The following is a 23,989-nucleotide window of genomic DNA, read 5'->3' as shown; positions in this document are numbered from 1 at the left end:
TAATTCAAGCATACCGACAGCATACCAACCGATGATGATTATTGATGATGTGGTCGAGTTACTATGGACATTGGACAATGATAATCAAAAATCATATAGTTAAACTTCTAAAGTCTAAAAATATAAAATTTTGAATCGTCCAATAAAAAGCACGATTCGTGGTACTTGAAACAGTTTAAAGAGCAATTGGATCCCTGATTTGTTTAAAAGACAAGAATAGCGCGTTCACTGCAATGCCTCGTTGGCGCAAACACTTACGGTGCTGGCAAACTGTTATTAGCCATTTTTGAAAATAGAGCACTTTTCGTTTATCATTTTTTTGTTTAACTTATGGTTATTAAATGCTCATTAAATGATCACAGCAGTAATCATTTAATGAGCATTTAATAACTACCAGTTTGTGTAGACTTTGTATTAAAAAAATGAAAAAATGCTCTTTTTCAAAAATGGCTAATAATGTTTCCAGCACTCTATTTTCACATCAATAAAATAATATTTTAAGTCATAGTCGAGTTTATTCTTCGAACCGAATATGTCATTGTGGTGTTGCCCTTGTCCTTCTGGCTGAGTGGAAGTTTCTTCCTAAATAACACACAGTGTTAGACCAATGAGATTGTGGATTTCATGGAGATAAATCACCTCATGACAGCACAGTTTGACGTCATGACAGCACAGTTTGACCTCATGATTTTGGTTTTGAATCTTCATCTTCAAACTGACAAAGCCTCTGAAAAACTATTCTTGGCAATTTCGCATACTTCTAGAGGCTTTGAGAGGTGGGGCTCCCGTGACGCACCGAGTATCGAACGCGGGCCGGTAGAGTGAGGCACCACTCCACTGACCGCTACGCCACTCAATACGCCCAGGCCCGGTCACCGAGATTGACAGATCAATCTCAGATCGAACAGCATCAGAGTTAAAGGCGAAACCACTCGGCCACTGAATTAATGGGGTGGATTGCGTCAACGAAAGACGAAGAATCAATCAATGATATGGTGATATTATCAATGATATCACGTAATGGTGATATGTCATGGACAATATTGAAAAGCTACCAGAGAGCAGCCAGTTTTTGTCGCATCATCCAACTTATCACCACACCACATAGGCCAAATAGCTGCAAAAATGAACACGTGATTTCTCAACAAAAGTGATCGTAACTACCTGCCATCTGTGGAAGCTGTACATGATTGGTGGGTTCTTACATGCGATTTAAAGTGTCGCAGTTTAGAAAATCCAATGTCACATTGTGGACATTTGTATGGCTTTTCACCAGTGTGCATTCTTCTGTGTACAGTCAAATTGGACGAGACAGAAAATTGTTTAGCACAGTACTCGCACTTATAAGGTTTCTCCCCTGTGTGGACTCGCATATGGACTTTCAAGTGGGTATTGCTCATTCGTCGGTGGCAAACTTTGCAAGTGACAATTTTATATCTTCCTGATGGACCAGATCTCGGGGTCGTGCCACTATAAATCATAGTGCTGTCTGTTTTCATAGTATTGTTATTTTTCGAATATGCAATGAACAAATCACTTTTTTCATAGGCGTGAGAGAGCGATGATTGAGACGGATATGGATCATTCAATGAAGTGGAACAAAGTTCTTCTTTTATAAAATCGGCTTGATCCTGAAGTTTGGAACAAGATTCAAAGTCGTCGCGAAGAATAGAATTACTCGAGGAGGGTCTGTCGGTAATTGCCTCAAACAATGGTGAGAAGTCGCAATTAGAATTTTCTGCTTTTATGTTCAAAGGCATCACAATGGCATCTGATTGTGATATTGTTTGAACAAAACCATGGCTCTCGCTTGTTCGAACGCCTGTGGGGCATACAGAGACAATCGATGAGTTTGTTTCATGACAATGAGAACCAACTGAACTTGGGTGATCCATTGATTGACTAGAAATGTGCTCTAAAGAATCCAACATCATAGAGTCAAGTTGTTTGTCAAAAGATCTGTTGAAGCGCTGTTCACATGCCTCTTGCTTATTCATTCGACTCATCTTTCCATAACCTCTCTGACTCTCAGGGTCACTACGTTTAGAAATCAACGTCTTTGGAAGATCAACCTGACAAAATGACTCAGATCCAGCGATCAGGGACTCCCTTAAAGCTTCTTTGATTTGGAAGATCTCTTTCATGACGTCATCGCGAAACTGCTCCAACGCTTCAAGGATTCTGTCATCACGCGATTCATCAATGATTTTTCTTGGGGCGGGGTGATCACAGGGTTGAATCACAGACATCATGAAACCTTCTGCAACTTTGCTATTTTATAAAAACAAAAACCTGTAAAACGAAGAATGGACAATAAAAAAAATTATTAGCAAAAAATAAATGCAAATTAAATAAATAGTTTCTCTTTTCCAATGAATCCAGTTGACACTGCCAACTTTGTAAAGCACAGAACGAAACAGGTGCCTATTGCATTTCAGCGCTATATAAGTCACACACGTCGTTATTGTTATTGCAATATTATTGAAATGCGCCAGCAAAACTAGCAATCGGTTTAATTCACAATGAAACACAAATACCGTTGAAACAAACATATTTCTAATATCATCACATATGTCATGATGTTGGCTGCATTGCCATAATGTGATGTTTATTGAAAGAATAGGAAATCAGACATGCGCAATGCGAAGACCTGTTTCAATTTTTATGCAGTTCTGACACAAAACATAAAATATACGACAGAAATCTTTTGAAATCAATGGTTTTCATGTCTTCCAAAAAACAACAAGAGTTCTAAATTTCAACACTTAGGTTTTCTCTCTCCATAATCCTTTAAAGCAGCCTGGTCTTTATCAAGAAGCATCAGGGTCGACCAGTTATCTACAGCGACTCCTGCATTTCTCTCTATTGTTGGCGTCTTCAATTTTTAAGTTCCTGTTTGTCAGATCATCCTTCACTGTGTCTTCTCATGTTTTCATAGGTCATCCTTTTCTCATTTTTCCCATTAAACCTTATTCCAAACACGCTATGTTAAATTGTTCTCATCTATTCGTTCAAGACCCATCCCAGACGATGTCCACACAAAAACTCTTCAACATCCGTCGACTTTCTCCAGACATCACTTCCAACTTTGGAGAAAGGTGTCTTGCCTCACATCATTCGAAAAATTCTGTTTTCAATTTTGAAGCTTTAAGATTGCTAAAGCAGAACTATGCCATATTAAATAAAATCAAATCAATTAAACACTCTTAAACACTAATCTTCACGAAGCTGATTTCATGGGATGTGTTCTTGATTCCATTACATGCGTTGTCTTGAAGTTAAATTAGACAGGTGTGACTGTGTGAGTCCTTGAATGCATTTTGAGGCCCCAACGGTTGGTATATGCTTTGTCACACTGCGGACATTTGTAAGGCCTTTCTCCAATGTGAGTCCTTCTGTGAACTGTCAAAGTGTACGAGGCGAGAAAACGCTTACCACAATATTCGCACTTGTATGGTCTCTCACCAGTGTGCACTCGCATATGGATCTTCATGTTGGTGTCTGTTATCATCTTGTCACATACTTTACAAGGGACAAGCATCTTTTTCCTAAAACCTTTAGGTAAATTTGATGTTGGCGTTTGGTTACTGAAAGTTGCCTTTGCGTTTGTCCCTGTGTTGGCGAAGCACGTGGCATATGCATTAAGTGGATGATCTTTTCCTGACGGCAGAGCGGATTGAAAATAAAGCGGAAATGGATCGTTTAAAGAAGCAGAAGAAATTTCTTCTTTAATAAAACTTTTGTGATTGTTTGTGTTAGTTTGTGATTGAGAACTTGAAAAAACGCAAAATTCAAACTGATTCCCTTGATTTGAACTTCCTCAGCGAAAGGATTGTTGATGATTATCTTGCTACTCAAAGGTGAGGTAGTTGAGACAACTTTATAGCTGGGTGTTTGGGTAATTTTTGTCTTTGGTGCAGATGCAATTGGAGGTTTGTTTGATTGTGACGTTGTTTGAACAAAATGTTGGGCTTTGTTTGTTCCATGTCCGTGCTGCATATCGAGCCAAACGATGAGTTCGTTTTGTCAAAATGAAAGTCACTTATTGTAGAAACGTCCATTGGAAAGTCAGTATTATGTTTGAGTGAATCGAGTGTTACAAAATTATCATCTTTGACAAACGATTGACTCAAGCTCTGTCTATCTTCTCCAGAATTGCATTTAGGAATTGATGTCTTAGGAGTATCAACCTGATAAAGTGACTCAGATATTCCGATCAAGGATTCCTTCAGAGCTTCTTTAATTTGGAAGATCTCTTTCATGACATCATTGCGAAACTGTGCCAACGCTTCAAGGATTCTGTCATTATGCGATTCATCAAACATTCCTTTGAAGATGAGAACGGAGAAGGTTGAACTACAGACATGATCAATTTGTTGAGTTATCTAGACAAAAATTTATAGAAAAAAAAAGACTCATGAGAAGACACAAATTAAACAAAGTCCATGGTGTCAATGAACCAGTGCACAGAAAACAGATTGCACAAAGTGTGCAACGTTCATCTGATAAAAGTGAACGTAAAAGCAACGATAAACAAGTTTATTTATTGCTTCACTGACATTTCGCGTACCATGACAATGCCCATCCTCAGAGCAAATAACATACAAAAACAAATTTACAAAGTTATAAGAACGCTTACATTTAACAAAGTCAATAACATCAAACAAACATTAAATTTTTCTGCTTTAAAACAATTTTGTTTCTGCACATGACTTACTTGAAAAACATATAAGTGATTGTTTGTTGAAGGAACCGTTACATGACAATAGTTTCATACCCTCATCAAAGTGTTTGAACGTTACAAAAACAAAATTAACTAAGTAATAACTTGAGAACAGTATTTAATCTTATCACGCCTTTCCTTAGCAATGATCACACGTTTTGCGCCCCCAAAGTTTGAATAAGCATATTACCTTGATTCATGAATCACGGTAGGTATGCAAGTTAGACTCTAGAACTTTCAGTTTTAGTTTTATTTCCGACCATCAAGGCAAAAAAAAATGTAACACTTGTTATAAAAAAGTAGGGGTCTGGAAAAAGGTAGAAGCGACAAAACACAAAAGTTAAAGCTTGATTGAAAAAAAGATAATTGACTAATTACAAGGATTTTGGGAAGATTACACCAAATTTCTTAGCGTAGCCCACGTCTTCAATTCCCAACCTATTCCTGAATGTTAGCAACTGCAGCAGAAAATTAAAATATTTTAAATCTAGCACTGCTAGCTATTCAAGATCCTGAGTTGAGACATGTAGGTAAATAACAAGATAATTGACCTAGAACGTGAAAAGGGCAAAGGTCGCAACAACGAATACTGAAGTCGGCATATTGACAATTAACTTGAGGGCACTCTCTATTGCAAAGTGTTGATACAAAGGTTTTGTGGCAAATAATGCGATGAGTACTAGCGCTAAATTGTTCAGCTATATCAAAACCAAATTGCAGACCAAGTGCAACCAAAAGTTCCATCTGTATGCAGCCCTACCTGATATACTAATGATTTCGGATTTTCACAAAAAAAGGTTTAGCTAAAAAAAAGTTTTGACGCCACATCAAATATAAAAACATATGTACATCAAACAACTAGAAAACAGCACATAAAAATCAATGCATTACACGCGCCATGAAAATTGGTTGGTGTCCCTTACGCTAAGAACCACTGCTTCAGAATCATGTCTCATGCTTTCACAGTTTTCATGTTAAAAATACAAAGAGAACTATGGATAAAAACAGTAACATAATCTTGCCAGTCTAATATTCGGTTATGACGCATCAGAGCATTAAAGGATAGCAAAGTGATGAAGAACCCATGCATGACGCAATAAAGCAAGGTACGTCACCAAAGTGGTTAACGATTTGGTCACAAAAAACTTCATCATTCGTGAGTTTTGTAGTGTGATTGTAGATGTGCTCTTTGCATAAATCTTTTATCACAATGGGAACATTTGTATGGCTTTACACCAGTGTGGATTTTTCTATGTTTGTTTAAGGTAGATGAATGGGTAAATTGTTTGTTGCAATTTTTGCACTTAAATGGTTTCTCACCAGTGTGGATCCTTCTGTGTGCGGTTAAAGTGGATGAGGTGGTAAATTGTTTGTTGCAATATTCGCACTTATAAGGTTTCTCACCAGTGTGTGTTCGTAAATGAGGATGAAGATTATTCATAGTCAACTTCTTATGACATATCGTGCACGTCACGACTTTTTGTTGACGCTTAGATGTACCAGAACTCCGAGTTACATTACTGGAGGTCACAATGCTGTCTTTTCGCTTGGTAGAAGTTTTTGTAGAGCCTGTGCTAAGCGTGTGATTTAGTTCTGATGCATAAGTGAAAGTGGAATGAACTTGAAAAGGGAATGGCTCGTTTGATGAACTGGAAGTGAGGCAAAATTCATCTTTAACAACACAAGAGTCAAAGCAGTCAGGCATAGCAGAACTACTTGCGGTAGAACTGTTATTGGCAGCTACGATTCCTGAAACAAATGCACTATCAGACGTTTCAGCAATTTTAGTCCCAGGTTCAAACGATATCTGGTCTTCATTCAATTGTGGCCTTGTTTGAGCAACGTTTTGGCTCTCGCCCGCTCCTACCTCTGTGTTGCACACAGGGACAAATGGTACTATTGTAGTGCCACAATGAGAATCAACTTTCGGTAAGGTATCCAATGAATGACCAGAAATCTGTTTCAGAGATTCAACCATCAACAAATCGTAATCTTCATCAAGTGAGTTCATTAACCTCTGTTCATAGAATACTTGGTTATCTTTTAGGCTCATCTCTTCACGATCGTTGCTACTCTTAATATCAGCATTTTCACCATGTTCACTATTTTCATCAAGTTTACCACATTGAACAATCGATGAAAAATTATCATTTTTGTCGAAAGATTTATTCAAGTTCTGTCCATAGGGAATTTGATTATCCATTAACTGTTTCTTTCGTCCTTCTTTACAAATTGATGTCTTTGGAGGATCAATATGACACAGAAATTCAGATCTCTCCATCAAAGATTCCTTCAGAGCTTCTTTGATTTCGTAGATCTCTTTCATGACATCATGGCGAAATTGCAGTAACACTTCAAGGATTCTGTCATCTCGCGCTTCAATGAAGATATCTTCGAGGTTTGGATGACGAAAAAATTGATCCACTGGCATGATAAACTATTCAGCTAATTTGTTATTTTGAAAAAACACAAATCTGAAAATAAAAATATTAAAAATTACTCTCAAGAACACGAGCAAGCATTCAATCGAAAAAATCAAAGATTGCAAAGAAAATACACAAAACTTTTAATAAGAAATTCTAAAACTTCCAGGTTCAACCATTTTACTTGATTATATATAATCTATAATTAGTCAATCTATAATTAGTCAAAAGCATTAAGTCAATGCTTTAAACACTATTAAAAACAAAAAAAGTCCCGGATCTGATGATATACCCATCGAACTATTGAAATATATTGGAGAAAATGCAGTGAGAACAATTCATAAACTTTGTATCAGAATATGGGAAACCAACATTTGGCCAGATGATTGGGTAAAGTCAATATTTGTCCCATTACCAAAAAAAGGCGATATAACGGAATGCAGCAACAACCGAACAATTGCTTTGATTAGTCATGCCAGCAAGGTAATGTTAACAATAATTAAAAAAAGACTAGAAAACAAAATTGAACACGAATTAGCTCCTGAACAGGCTGGTTATAGACCCCGCAAAGGAACAAAAGACGCAATATTCAATCTTAAAATGCTGATAGAGAAACGAAGAGAACGGAACCTTTCAACTCATTTATGTTTTCTAGACTATCGAAAGGCTTTTGATTCAGTGAAGCACCAACAATTGTGGACAATTCTGAAAGGTTATGGCTTTCCTACACATCTGATCAATTTAATCCGAACCCTGTATACTGCTCAAAAAGCAGCAGTAAGAACTGGAAGTGGCCTCACCGAGTGGTTTTCCATTGGAAAAGGTGTCAGACAGGGATGCATATTGTCACCATATCTTTTCAATCTTTATACTGAACACATAATGAGAAAAGTTTTGGAGAATTTTGATGGCTCAGTGAAGATTGGAGGAAAAGTGGTAACCAACTTTCGATATGCTGACGACATAGTGTTGGTCGGTGGAAGTGTAACGGAACTGCAAGAACTTTTGAATAGGATCAAGTCAAGAAGTGAAGAATATGGTTTGCAATTACATCCACAAAAACAAAAGTGATGGCCATCAGGAAAAAGATGAAATTTGTCCAAGCTTATACATTGGTGGTAATGTTGTTGAAAGTGTAAGTAATTTCTGCTATCTTGGCAGTGTCATAACTGACACTTATCATGATAGCACGAAAATTAGAAGGCGAATTGCTATGGCAATTATGTTGCTATGCTATGCTACGAATTGCTATGCTATGGAAATTAGAAGGCGAATTGCTACAGCTATGGCAAAAACAGCTGTGACCTCACTTACAACGGTGTGGAAACAGAGGTCAATTGGTAAAAACACAAAATTAAGAGTGCTGCGAACTCTCGTTTTCCCAATTGCCACATATGGATGTGAAATTTGGACATGCAAAAAACGTGACATTAAAAAGTTAAAAAGTTTTGAAATGTGGTGTCACAGAAGGCTATTACGTATCAGCTGGATGGAAAGAAAAACAAATGAATTTGTTTCCCAACAAATAAACGATAAATGGAGTCTGATAAACAACATTAACCTTAGAAAATTGAGATATTTCAGACACATTGCAAGAAGCAACTCGTTGGAAAATTCAATGTTAACTGGGATGGTGCAAGGCAAACGAACAAAAGGACGACAAAAAATGAAATATTTTGACAATATCAAGCAAATTACAGGAATAAAAAACATGCCGGAAGCACTAATAAAAACAAAAGACAGAACAAAATGGAGGCAGTTCATAAGGGAGATCACAGCTGATCAAACATGATCAATCTGTTGAAGAAGAGAAGATAATTATCAAATCGTTTTGCTGATTACTGTCAAACTTATACTTTAATAGTGACCATAAGACAAACGGTTACTTTTAACATATTTGGCCAACTTTTCATTATTTTTTGAAAACATGTTGTGTCGATAAAACGGAAACTGTTAAGATCACAGTTGATCGCATTGTGATTGGAAAAAAAATTGGAAGATTGAAGATGCCAACGACAGAGAGGTGGAGAAATCACTGCAGACAAGTGTGACCTTGATGTTTCGGGATAGAGATGAGGCTTCTTTGAAGCAAAATGGAGAGGCAGAGTTGATCACAATGTGATTTCCATGGACAAAAGCATAGAAAATTCAGTAACTTTCTTAATTCAGTGGGGGAAAAACAGTCACCTTCATGCGGTCCCCATCTTACAGCTGAACTCTGCAGGCATCACATCCAGCAAGATTGATGTGATCGAGCAGCTCGCTTATAAGAACTGAGCTCTTGTCATCCTCCTCCAGGAAAACAAACTTAACATATTTCATTTGGCAACACTGCTCAGCTGGGTTTGAAAAGTTTGCGATATTCAAAGACGCCTTGCTAGCATACCGCAACAAAACCATCTTTGACCATATACCTGGGTTATTAATCGATTCTGTAATGCGTGAGTCTTGGCATGAGCCTTGAGACCAGCCAGTTGCGTGAACCTTTTGACGCAGAACACTTGAAAGGCTTTTCACCAGTGTGTATCCTTGTGTGGATTTTCATGTTGGACGTAGTGGAAAACCGCTGATCGCAATACCTGCACGCATACGGTTTTTCTCTTGTGTGGACTCGTACATTTGACGGTGCTATACGTTTCGGTTTTATAGGCTTGCGCAGTATCTGAGCTAAACAAATTACTTTTTTGTGATGGGAGAACAGTTTGAAAATGAAGTGGAAATGGTTCGTTTGAAGTAACGATGGTAATTTCTTCCTTTATAATGTCTTTAGTAACTGATACCTGTGGAGGATCGATTTTGCTTAGAGACTAAGCAGATTGAAATTTAAGCGAAAAAGGTTTGTTTGATGTAAGTAGCACATTCTTTACACTACCAGTGCCGACCACGCGTATACACGCGGTCATCCCTGGACCGCACTGGTCATTTGATAAATAGATAAATCTGGTCTTTTTGTTTGCAAAACTGCATGAATCTGACTGTTTTAGAAAGAGGAAGACTTGTATTGTCTAAAAGTTGAAAAAAATTATTAGGTTTGTATTTAAATTTTTTCTGCAATTATCAATTATTTACAAAAAACGGTCATTTTTTGTGTAAAGTGAGGTCTATCCAGTTCTTTCTTCGCAAAATGCGTCAATATCTCCGTGACAACCTTTGTGCGACAAGCGTAGTACGTGCCTGACATCTACCGGTGAAGTTTATCGCAGTTTGAATTTTTTTGTTCAGATATCTGAACGGAAGCGAAAAAAAGTCAAAAAAACGCAGAATTTTTGTAGTTTGTCAAAAATTTTAGTAATTTAAGGCACTCTAAAAAGAAAATACACAAAATTTGTAAACATACTGTAAAAGACTGTTGAAAATGCAACAAGTTTCATGTTTTGATTTTTTTTCTAGCAGTTACGGTGCTCAAAATACAGCAGTTCAAAATCAAAGCCTTTGCTCAAGTTAAATCCTGAAATATTCATCAAAAAAAGCGTGGCACTGAAAGGGGGAAATCGTCAGCAACTGACGCTTATGGAGAATTGATCATGCAAAGTGACTCTGAATTTTGCAATAAAGATTCTTTCAAAACTTTTTTGATTTAGAATATCTCTTCCATGACTTCACTGCGAAACTGTGCCAAAGCTGCAAAGATTCTGTCATCCTGTGATTCATCAAGTATTCCTTTGAAAATCGGGTAATGAGAAGATTGAACCATAGACATGGTAAAGCACTCAGAATTTTTTTATAACTACTGTAATCTTGAAAATAACTAAACAGAAATAATTAAACAGCCTAGAAAAACGAATACATAAATAAAATCACTTACAAAAAACTTTAAAACAAAAATAGAAAATATCACCACATTCAACAAAGTCAATAACATCAAACAAACATTAATTTTTTCTGCTTTAAAACAATCTTGTTTCTGCACATGACTTACTTGAAAAACAATTAAGTTTTTGTTTGTTGAACCGTTACATGGCAATAGTTTCATACCCTCATCAAAGTGTTTAAACGTTACAAAAACAAAATTAACTAATAACTTTAAAACAGTATTTAATCTTATCACGCCTTTGTTTAGCAATGATCAGTTGATCACACGTTTTGAATAAGCGCAACATATCCCCTTGATTCATGAATCACGGTACATGTATGCAAGTTTGACTCTAGAAATTTATGTTTCAGTTTTATTTCCGACCATCAATGCAAAAAAAATGCACTATCTGTTATAAAAAAACAGGGGTCTGGAAAAAGGTAGAAGCAACAAAACATGAAAGTTAAAGCTTGATCGAAAAAAAGATAATTGACTAATTACAAGGATTTTGGGAAGATTACACCAAATTTCTTATCGTAGCCCAAGTCTTCAATTCCCAACCTGTTCCTGATTGGGAGCAACTGCAGCAGAAAATGTAGTTTCACATTAAGGAATTTGAAATCTAGCACTGTTAGCTATTCAAGATTCTGAGTTGAGACATGTAGGTTAATAACAAGATAAATGGCCTAGAACGTGAAAAGGGCAAAGGTCGCAACAACGATTACCGAAGTCGGCATATGGATAATTAAAGTGCCCCTGACAGGTTGGATCTAAGTATAGTAACTTTTTTAAGCATTTGCTAACGCAGAATTATGCTTAGCGAACTTTTTAATCTTAACCTCGTAGCTCAACTGGTTAGGGCGTAATTTATATCAAACGACTGTTCCGCAGCGCCACCACAGGCGAAACTCCATATTTCACTGCTCTGGGACGACTTTGGTGGTATTACGTCATCCGAAGTGGGCGTCGTTAACGACGGATGAAACAAACGCTTCCTAGATGTAATTGGTGGATCAAAGTTTGGTCGGAGTTGGTACAAGCGGTTGCTTTTTCAAAGATTTATTGTTTTTTGCAGTTTAATAAAACTGTACTGGATACGTTCCTACAAAACCTAAAATATACTTGAAGTGAAAAATGAAGACATTTAAGAATCATCATTCATATTTAATTCATCATCACTATTCAAAAATAAATAAAACTTCTCTCTCTCTCTCTCATAATGTGCCTTCAGTTGGCCATTGAAATCCGGTGTAACGGACATCTGGATCTAGAAAATTGTTTCGGATTCACCAAACAATGCATGACGGCAGCACAATCCGATTGTTGCTTCCGAGAGCATCAAACTGCAAGCAGTGAGCTTTGCGCAATGCAAGTTGCCAGTGTTAACAAAATCTTAGTTATACAGTTACGTAGCCTACATAGCAGAGTGTACACATGTAAAAGCCTACTTTACCTGTGCAAGGGTACGTTTTTGTAAACGTTGTTGTTTAGAAGTGCTGGAATCATCATCAGCAACTGGCTGCATCTTTACTTTTATAGATGGTATGGCAGATTTTTTCAAAATGTAAAGTTCGCTCAAGCCCATTTTTACTTGAGTGGTATTAATAAAATCATCTTCAGTGAAGTGAAGAGAACATAATACGACTAGTTTTGTATGGCCCATCCTACTTTCGAACACTTGAAGAAAACTTTGACCATTTTCTTCTCAGCACCTTGTTTTGTGGGAAAGCGTGAAAAGAAAGCACACGGTCTTTGTCACTGACACATAAACAGCAATTTGTAGGCATTGCCTCAACCATAAATTAAGGCTACTGTTTGTGAGATACTATTGTTACACTGCAAATGGCTATAGCCAGAATAGAACAAACAAAAAAGTATCAAAATTGTAGCTCTACGAAACTGCAATTTCAATTGAATTGAGATGCTGTTGGATAAAAATAAACTCAACCTATTTAATGGAAACCTGATAGTAATGATAAGTTCACTTTTTCATTTCGGTAATTCTTAATTTGCACATGCGTTAGACAAACAGAGCCGCACACATTCACGTTTTGCAGTAGACGTACTATAGTTTACCAAGTCACCACAGAGAAAGAATGTATCCTTCCCGCTTACGGTGACGTCACAGCGGTGTTGCCGTTTTTATTTTCGCAATTGAATGAGTGCCAGATTCGCCGATGTCAACGAAAGTTTGCAAGCATGTAACTTAGTAGCTTGTTGATATTTTTTACGATTTGCGGGTCAGGAAAGTTTGTTAGTGTCATCTTTTTGGTATCTTAGGTAAATTTACCGAATTTATTTACCTGTCAGACGCACTTTAACTTGAGGGCACACTCTATAGCAAAGTGTTGATACTATACTAAGGTTTGGTGGCAATAATGCGATGAGTACTAGCGCTAAATTCTTTAGCTATATCAAAACCAAATTGTAGACCAAGCACAACCAAACGTTCAATCTGTATACAGCCCTACCTGCTACACTAATGATTTCCAATTTTCACAAAAGTTGGTTTAGCTCAAAAACATTTTGACGCCACATTAAATACAAAAACATATGTACATCAAACAACTAGCAGACCGCATATGAAAATCCATGCATTGCACGTGCCATGAAAAGTGGTTGGTGTCCCTTACGCTAAGAACCACTGCTTCAGAATCATGTTTCATGCTTTCACAGTTTTCATGTTAAAAATACAAAGAGAACTATGGATAAAAACAGTAACAAAATCTTGGCCAGTCTAATATTCGGTTATGATGCATCAGAACATTCAAGGATAGCAAAGTGATAAAGAAACCATGCATGACGAAATAAAGCAAGGTACGTCACCAAAGTGGTTAATGATTTGGTCACAAAAAATTTCCTCATTCGTGAGTTTTGTAGTGTGATTGTAGATGTCCACTTCGAATAAATCTTTTATCACAATGAGAACATTTAAATGGCCTTAAACCAGTGTGGATTTTTCTATGTTTGGTTAAGCCAGATGAATGGGTAAATTGTTTGTTGCAATATTGGCACTTATAAGGTTTCTCACCAGTGTGGAGTCTTCTGTGTTGGGTTAAAGAGAATAACCTGGTAAATTGTTTGTTGCAATATTCGCACTTAAAAGGTTTCTCACCTGTGTGTGTTCGTAAGTGAGGATTAAGATTATTCTTAGTCATTTTCTTATGACATACCGTGCACGTCACAAGTTTTAGTTGACGCTTTGATGGACTTGATTTCCGACTTACATTACTAGAGGTCACAATGCTGTCTTTTCGCTTGGTAGAGGTTGTTGTAGAGCCTGTGCTAATTGTGTGATTTAGTTCTGATGCATAAGTGAAAGTGGAATGAACTTGAAAAGGGAATGGATCGTTTGATGAACTGGAAGTGAATCAAAATTCATCTTTAACAACACAAGAGTCAAAGCAGTCAGGCATAGCAGAACTACTTGCGATAGATCTGTCATTTGCAGCTACGATTCCTGAAACAAATGCACTATCAGACGTTTCAGAAATTTTAGTCTCAGGATCAAAAGATATCTGGTCTTCATTCAATTGTGGTCTTGTTTGAGCAACGTTTTGGCTCTCACCCACTCCTACCTCTGTGTTGCACACAGGGACAAATGGTACGATTGTAGTGCCACAATGAGAATCAACTTTCGGTAAGGTATCCAATGAATGACCAGAAATCTGTTTCAGAGATTCAACCATCAACATATCGTTATCTTCATCAAGAGAGTTCATTAAGTTCTGTTTATAGAATACTTGGTTATCTTTTAGGTTCATCTCTTCACGATCGTTGCTACTCTTAACATCAGCATTTTCACCATGTCCACTATTTTCATCAAGTTCACCATATTTAACAATCGAAGAAAAACTGTCATCTTCATCAGAAGATTCATTCAAGTTCTGACCATAGGGAATTTGATTATCCATTAACTGTTTCCTTTGTCCTTCTTTACAAATTGATGTCTTTGGAGGATCAACTTGACACAGAAACTCAGATCTCCCCATCAAAGATTCCTTCAGAGCTTCTTTGATTTCGTAGATCTCTTTCATGGCATCATGGCGAAATTGCAGTAACACTTCAAGGATTCTGTCATCTCGCGCTTCACTGAAGATTTCTTCGAGGTTTGAATGACGAAAAGATTGATTCACAGGCATGATAAACTATTCAGCTAATTTTTTGTTTTGAAAAAACACAAATCTGATAATAAAAATATTGAAAATTACTCTCAAGAAAACAAAGCAAGCATTCAATCGAAAAAATCAAGTATTGCAAAGAAAATAGACCAACAAAACTTCAAAACTTTTAAGAAGAAATTCTAAAACTTCCAGGTTCAACCATTTTACTTATTTATACTGTATACAATCTATTATCAAATCGTTTTGTTAATTACTGCCAAACTTATACTTTAATAGTGACCGTAAGATAAACGGTTACTTTTAACATATTTGGCCAACTTTTCATTAATTTTTGAAAACATGTTGTGTCGATAAAACAGAAACTGTGAAGATTACAGTTGATCGCATTGTGATTGGAAAAAAAATTGGAAGATTGAAGATGCCAACGACAGAGAGGTGGAGAAATCACTGCAGACAAGTGTGACCTTGATGTTTCGGGATAGAGATGAGGCTTCTTTGAAGCAAAATGGAAAGACAGAGTTGATCACAATGTGATTGCCATGGACAAAAACATAGAAAATTCAGTAACTTTCTTAATTCAGTGGGTGGAATAACAGTCACCTTCACACGGTCCCCACTGTAAGTAGCATCATAAAAATGCGAAACGAAGACTGTCAAAACCGAACCTCGACCCGGAACGCTCAGCACAAGACCCCACGAGAACCGCTCTTTTCAGAGCGCGGCAGTCCCACTGCCGACAAGTACCGTCATCCCACCATCTTAAAGCTGAACTCTAAGGGCATCACATTCAGCAAGATTGATGTTATCGAGCAGCTAGCTTACACGAATCGAGCTCTTGTCATCCTCCTCCAGGAAACCCACTGCACTTCTGCAGACAAGCTACAACTTCACACTACTCACTAGCTGGGTCTACCCAAAACAGGAAGCATGACCTTGCCACGTTCGTCCATGAAAGATTGAACTGGACGCTTGCAAACTCCTTGGCCAATGAGGAAATAGAATGGGTTTGCGCGAACTTTGAAAATTACAACATCATCAATGTAAACAAGCCAAGTTTTGCCGGGTTTGAAAGGTTTGCAGCATTCAAAGACGCCCTGGGTTATTAATCGATTCTGTAATGCGTGAGTCTTGGCATGAGCCTTGAGACCAGCCAGTTGCGTGAACCTTTTGCCGCAGAAGACTTGAAAGGCTTTTCACCAGTGTGTATCCTTGTGTGGATTTTCATGTTGGACGTAGTGGAAAACCGCTTATCGCAATACCTGCACGCATACGGTTTTTCTCTTGTGTGGACTCGTACATTTGACGGTGCTATACGTTTCGGTTTTATAGGCTTGCGCAGCATCTGCGCTAAACAAATTACTTTTTCGTGATGGGAGAACAGTTTGAAAATGAAGTGGAAATGGTTCGTTTGAAGTAACGATGGTAATTTCTTCTTTTATAAAGTCTTTAGTAACTGATACCTGTGGAGGATCAATTTTGCTTCAGAGACTAAGCAGATTGAAATTTAAGCGAAAAAGGTTTGTTTGATGTAAGTAGTAAATTCCTTATTAAGGAAATCGTTAGCACCTGACGCTTATGGAGAATTGATCATGCAAAGTGACTCTGAATTTTGCAATAAAAATTCTTTCAAAACTTTTTTGATTTAGAAGATCTCTTCCATGACTTCATTGCGACACTGTGCCAAAGCTGCAAAGATTCTGTCATCCTGTGATTCATCAAGTATTCCTTTGAAAATCGGGTGATGGGAAGATTGAACCATACACATGATAAGGCACTCAGAAAGTTTCTTATAATATAACTAGCGTAACCTAGAAAATAACTACACAGAAATAATTAAGCAGCCTAGAAAAACGAACACATACATAAAATCACTTTAAAAAAAATTTAAAACAAAAATAAAAGTATTAACAATCAACATATTTAACAAAGTCAATAACATCAAACAAACATTAATTTTTTCTGCTTTAAAACAATCTTGTTTCTGCACATTACTGACTTGAAAAACACATAAGTTTTTGTTTGTTGAACCGTTACATGACAATAGTTTCATACCCTAATCAAAGAGTTTAAACGTTACAAAAACAAAATTAACAAATAACTTTAGAACAGTATTTAATCTTATCACGCCTTTAGAACATTATTTAATCTTATCTTATCACGACCATCAAAGAAAAATAAATGTACTACTTGTTATAACAAAGCAGGGGTCTGGAAAAAGGTAGAAGCGACAAAACACGTAAGTTAAAGCTTGATGGAAAAAAAGATAATTGACTAATTACAAGGATTTTGGGAAGATTTTGTTAAAAAAGCAAAGATAACTATGGATAACAACAGTAACAAAATCTTGACGAGTCTAATATTCGGTTACGAAGCACCAGAGCATTACAGGATAGCAAAGCCATAAAGAACCATTGCATGACGAAGTCAAGCAAGGTACGTCACCAAAGTGGTTAATGATTTGTGCACAAAAAACTTCCTCATTCGTGAGTTTTGTAGTGTGATTTTAGATGTGATCTTCGAATAAATCTTGTACCACAATGGGAACATTTATGTGGCCTCACACCAGTGTGAATTTTTCTGTGTTGGTGTAAGGCAGATGAGGCGGTAAATTGTTTGTTGCAATACTTGCACTCAAAAGGTTTCTCACCAGTGTGGATTCTTCTGTGTTCGGTTAAAGTGGATGAGGTGGTAAATTGTTTGTTGCAATATTTACACTGATAAGGTTTCTCACCTGTGTGTGTTCGTAAATGAGGATGAAAATTATTCATAGTCAATTTCTTATGACATATCGTGCACGTCACGACTTTTTGTTGACGCTTTGAGGTACCTGATTTCCGACTTACATTACTAGAGGTCACAATGCTGTCTTTTCGCTTGGTAGAAGTTTTCGTAGAGTCTGTGCTAATTGTGTGATTTAGTTCTGATGCATAAGTGAAAGTGGAATGAATTTGAAAAGGGAATGGATCGTTTGATGAACTGGAAGTGAGGCAAAATTCATCTTTAACAACACAAGAGTCAAAGCAGTCAGGCATAGCAGAACTACTTGCAGTAGATCTGTTATTGGCAGCTACGATTCCTGAAACAAATGCACTATCAGACGTTTCAGCAATTTTAGTCTCAGGATCAAAAGATATCTGGTCTTCATTCAATTGTGGCTTTGTTTGAGCAACGTTTTGGCTCTCACCCACTCCTACCTCTGTGTTGCACACAGGGACAAATGGTACAATTGTAGTGCCACAATGAGAATCAACTTTCGGTAAGGTATCCAATGAATGACCAGAAATCTGTTTCAGAGATTCAACCGTCAACAAATCGTAACCTTCATCAAGAGAGTTCATTAACTTCTGTTCATAGAATACTTGGTTATGTTTTAGGTTCATCTCTTCACGATCGTTGCTACTCTTAACATCAGCATTTTCAGCATTTTCACCATGTCCACTATTTTCATCAAGTTCACCATATTTAACAATCGAAGAAAAACTGTCATCTTCATCAGAAGATTCATTCAAGTTCTGACCATAAGGAATTTGATTATCCATTAACTGTTTCCTTTGTCCTTCTTTACAAATTGATGTCTTTGGAGGATCAACTTGACACAGAAACTCAGATCTCCCCATCAAAGATTCCTTCAGAGCTTCTTTGATTTCGTAGATCTCTTTCATGGCATCATGGCGAAATTGCAGTAACACTTCAAGGATTCTGTCATCTCGCGCTTCACTGAAGATTTCTTCGAGGTTTGAATGACGAAAAGATTGATTCACAGGCATGATAAACTATTCAGCTAATTTTTTGTTTTGAAAAAACACAAATCTGATAATAAAAATATTGAAAATTACTCTCAAGAAAACAAAGCAAGCATTCAATCGAAAAAATCAAGTATTGCAAAGAAAATAGACCAACAAAACTTCAAAACTTTTAAGAAGAAATTCTAAAACTTCCAGGTTCAACCATTTTACTTATTTATACTGTATACAATCTATTATCAAATCGTTTTGTTAATTACTGCCAAACTTATACTTTAATAGTGACCGTAAGATAAACGGTTACTTTTAACATATTTGGCCAACATTTCATTAATTTTTGAAAACATGTTGTGTCGATAAAACAGAAACTGTGAAGATTACAGTTGATCGCATTGTGATTGGAAAGAAATTGGAAAATTGAAGATGCCAACGACAGAGAGGTGGAGAAATCACTGCAGACAAGTGTGACCTTGATGTTTCGGGATAGAGATGAGGCTTCTTTGAAGCAAAATGGAAAGACAGAGTTGATCACAATGTGATTGCCATGGACAAAAACATAGAAAATTCAGTAACTTTCTTAATTCAGTGGGAGGAATAACAGTCACCTTCACACGGTCCCCACTGTAAGTAGCATCATAAAAATGCGAAACGAAGACTGTCAAAACCGAACCTCGACCCGGAACGCTCAGCACAAGAACCTACGAGAACCGCTCTTTTCAGAGCGCGGCAGTCCCACTGCCGACAAGTACCGTCATCCCACCATCTTACAGCTGAACTCTAAGGGCATCACATTCAGCAAGATTGATGTTATCGAGCAGCTAGCTTACACGAATCGAGCTCATGTCATCCTCCTCCAGGAAACCCACTGCACTTCTGCAGACAAGCTACAATTTCACATTACTCACTAGCTGGGTCTACCCAAAACAGGAAGCATGACCTTGCCACGTTCGTCCATGAAAGATTGAACTGGACGCTTGCAAACTCCTTGGCCAATGAGGAAATAGAATGGGTTTGCGCGAACTTTGAAAATTACAACATCATCAATGTAAACAAGCCAAGTTTTGCCGGGTTTGAAAGGTTTGCGATATTCAAAGACGCCCTACTAGCATACCGTGGCAAAACCATCTTTGACCATATATCTGGATTATTAATCGATTCTGTAATGCGTGAGTTTTGGCATGAGCCTTGAGACCAGCCAGTTGCGTGAACCTTTTGCCGCAGAACACTTGAAAGGCTTTTCACCAGTGTGTATCCTTGTGTGGATTTTCATGTTGGACGTAGTGGAAAACCGCTTATCGCAATACCTGCACGCATACGGTTTTTCTCTTGTGTGGACTCGCACATTTGACGGTGCTATACGTTTCGGTTTTATAGGCTTGCGCAGCATCTGCGCTAAACAAATTACTTTTTCGTGATGGGAGAACAGTTTGAAAATGAAGTGGAAATGGTTCGTTTGAAGTAACGATGGTAATTTCTTCTTTTATAAAGTCTTTAGTAACTGATACCTGTGGGGGATCGATTTTGCTTAGAGACTAAGCAGATTGAAATTTAAGCGAAAAAGGTTTGTTTGATGTAAGTAGTAAATTCCTTATTAAGGAAATCGTTAGCACCTGACGCTTATGGAGAATTGATCATGCAAAGTGACTCTGCATTTTGCAATAAAGATTCTTTCAAAACTTTTTTGATTTAGAATATCTCTTCCATGACTTCATTGCGACACTGTGCCAAAGCTGCAAAGATTCTGTCATCCTGTGATTCATCAAGTATTCCTTTGAAAATCGGGTGATGGGAAGATTGAACCATAGACATGATAAGGCACTCAGAAAGTTTCTTATAATATAACTAGCGTAACCTAGAAAATAACTACACAGAAATAATTAAGCAGCCTAGAAAAACGAACACATATATAAAGTCACTTTAAAAAAAATTCAAAACAAAAATAAAAGTATTAACAATCAACATATTTAACAAAGTCAATAACATCAAACAAACATTAAATTTTTCTGCTTTAAAACAATCTTGTTTTTGCACATTACTTACTTGAAAAACACATAAGTTTTTGTTTGTTGAACCGTTACATGACAATAGTTTCATACCCTAATCAAAGAGTTTAAACGTTACAAAAACAAAATTAACAAATAACTTTAGAACAGTATTTAATCTTATCACGCCTTTAGAACATTATTTAATCTTATCTTATCACGACCATCAAAGAAAAATAAATGTACTACTTGTTATAACAAAGCAGGGGTCTAGAAAAAGGTAGAAGCGACAAAACACGTAAATCAAAGCTTGATGGAAAAAAAGATAATTGACTAATTACAAGGATTTTGGAAAGATTTTGTTAAAAAAGCAAAGATAACTATGGATAACAACAGTAACAAAATCTTGACGAGTCTAATATTCGGTTATGAAGCACCAGAGCATTACAGGATAGCAAAGCCATAAAGAACCATTGCATGACGAGGTCAAGCAAGGTACGTCACCAAAGTGGTTAATGATTTGTGCACAAAAAACTTCTTCATTCGTGAGTTTTGTAGTGTGATTTTAGATGTGATCTTCGAATAAATCTTTTACCACAATGGGAACATTTATGTGGCCTCACACCAGTGTGAATTTTTCTGTGTTGGTGTAAGGCAGATGAGGCGGTAAATTGTTTGTTGCAATACTTGCACTCAAAAGGTTTCTCACCTGTGTGGATTTTTCTGTGTTCGGTTAAAGTGGATGAGGTGGTAAATTGTTTGTTGCAATATTTACACTGATAAGGTTTCTCACCTGTGTGTGTTCGTAAATGAGGATGAAAATTATTCATAGTCAATTTCTTATGACATATCGTGCACGTCACGACTTTTTGTTGACGCTTTGAGGTACCTGATTTCCGACTTACATTACTAGAGGTCACAATGCTGTCTTTTCGCTTGGTAGAAGTTTTCGTAGAGTCTGTGCTAATTGTGTGATTTAGTTCTGATGCATAAGTGAAAGTGGAATGAATTTGAAAAGGGAATAGATCGTTTGATGAACTGGAAGTGAGGCAAAATTCATCTTCAACAACACAAGAGTCAAAGCAGTTAGGCATAGCAGAACTACTTGCGGTAGATCTGTTATTGGCAGCTGCGATTCCTGAAACAAATGCACTATCTGACGTTTCAGCAATTTTAGTCTCAGGATCATAAGATATCTGGTCTTCATTTAATTGTGGCCTTGTTTGAGCAACGTTTTGGCTCTCACCCGCTCTTACCTCTGTGTTGCACACAGGGGCAAATGGTACGATTGTAGTGCCACAATGAGAATCAACTTTTGGTAAGGTGTCCAATGAATGATCAGAGTTCTGTTTCAGAGATTCAACCGTCAACAAATCGTAACCTTCATCAAGAGAGTTCATTAACTTCTGTTCATAGAATACTTGGTTATCTTTTAGGTTCATCTCTTCACGATCGTTGCCACTCTTAACATCAGCATTTTCACCATGTCCACTATTTTCATCAAGTTCACCATGTTTAACAATCGATGAAAAACTGTCATCTATATCGGAAGATTCATTCAAGTTCTGTCTAACTTGATTATCCATTAACTGTTTCTTCCCTGCTTCTTTACAAAGTGATGACTTTGGAGGATCACTTTGACACAGAAATTCAGATCTCCCCATTAACGATTCCTTCAAAGCATCTTTGATTTCGAAGATCTCTTTCATGACATCATGGCGAAATTGCAGTAACACTTCAAGGATTCTGTCATCCCGCGCTTCACTGAAGATTTCTTCGAGGTTTGAATGACGAAAAGATTGATTCACAGGCATGATGAACTATTTAGTTAATTTGTTATTTTGAAAAAAAAACACAAATCTGAAAATGAAAATATTAAAAATTACTCTCAAGAAAACAGAGCAAGCATTCAATCAAAAAACTTAAGGATTGCAAAGAAAGTACATAAAACAAAACTTTTAATAAGAAATTCTAAACCTTCCAGAAATTCTAAAACTTTTCAACCATTTTACTTGATTATACTGTATACAATCCATTATCAAATCGTTTTGCTGATTAAACTGCCAAACTTATACTTAATAGTGACCATAAGACAAACGGTTACTTTTAACATATTTGACCAACTTTTCATTACTTTTGAAAATATGTTGTGTCGATAAAACAGAAACATTTAAGATCACAGTTGATCGCATTGTGATTGGATTATTGAAGATACCAACGACAGAGAGGTGGAGAAATCACTGCAGACAAGTGTGACCTTGATATTTCGGGATAGAGATGAGGCTTCTTTGAAGCAAAATGGAGACACAGAGTTGATCACAATGTGATTGCCATGGACAAATGCATAGAAAAAACAGTAACATTCTTAATTCAGTGGGGGGAAAGAACAATCACTTTCAAGCCTTCCCCCCTGTAAGTAGCATCACAACAAACGGCAATGAAGACTGTCAAAACCGAACTTCGACCCGGAACGCTCAGCACAAAACCCCACGAGAACCGCTCTTTTTAGAGTGTGGCAGTTCCACTGTCGACAAGAACCGTCATCCCACAATCTTACAGCTAAACGCTGAGGGCGTCACATCCAGCAAGATTGAGGTAATTGAGCAGCTCGCTTATAAGAACCGAGCTCTTGTCATCTTCCTCCAGGAAACCCACTGCATTTCTGTAGACAAACTAGTAATTCCACACTACTCACTAGCAGGGTCTACCCAAAACAGGAAGCATGACTGTCACGATCTCTTTCTATCTCTTATCAGGAAAGAGACTTGGAAAGGTTCAAAACGTAGTTTAATGGGTTATAACCGAAAAGCATTCAATCAAATGGTCGAATAGTTCTACTAGTGAAATGATAATGAAAATTCTTGAAGGACTTTAACGAATGGTTCAGCACTTCCAGCAACTAATCAAAATAATAGTAACAGTGAACAGCAATAGATTCCAACGCTTACAACTATTAATCGATTTTAACGTAATCCACTCACAGCTTCTCATACAATTTTTATTCAAATAGAAATTATATTAGCATCAACTTTGCTTTACTCGTATTCAATAACTTCAACTCTCGATTAACAATAATCTTTGCGTCTATTGCCAACTACCACTACTACAATAATGATCTCTCATAATAAATACGCAAATTACACCACTATTTATAGCAGGTTGTTTGGTCTAGTAACTTCGAGAAGGTTACGTAACGTTACA

General features: G+C 37.0%; 1 protein-coding gene across 1 annotated transcript; it reads right to left on the bottom strand.

Moving 5' to 3' along the window:
* Positions 1 to 450: 450 nt before the first annotated feature.
* On the bottom strand, positions 451 to 22,602 carry LOC145783598 (uncharacterized). The gene is given in 13 exon segments (XM_082595493.1): positions 451 to 582; positions 1,206 to 1,395; positions 3,417 to 3,815; positions 4,123 to 4,356; positions 5,905 to 7,147; positions 13,830 to 14,299; positions 14,423 to 15,031; positions 15,964 to 16,240; positions 16,243 to 16,410; positions 17,558 to 18,790; positions 19,725 to 19,826; positions 20,016 to 20,198; positions 21,330 to 22,602. Coding segments are annotated over 13 exon segments (6,513 nt in total).
* Positions 22,603 to 23,989: the final 1,387 nt, after the last annotated feature.

The sequence above is a fragment of the Aplidium turbinatum genome, chromosome 14 (assembly GCF_918807975.1).
Source record: "Aplidium turbinatum chromosome 14, kaAplTurb1.1, whole genome shotgun sequence".
Lineage (NCBI taxonomy): Eukaryota > Metazoa > Chordata > Ascidiacea > Aplousobranchia > Polyclinidae > Aplidium > Aplidium turbinatum.
The sequence above is the reverse complement of the archived record's forward strand: the minus strand, read 5'-3'. Positions and strand labels throughout refer to the sequence as shown.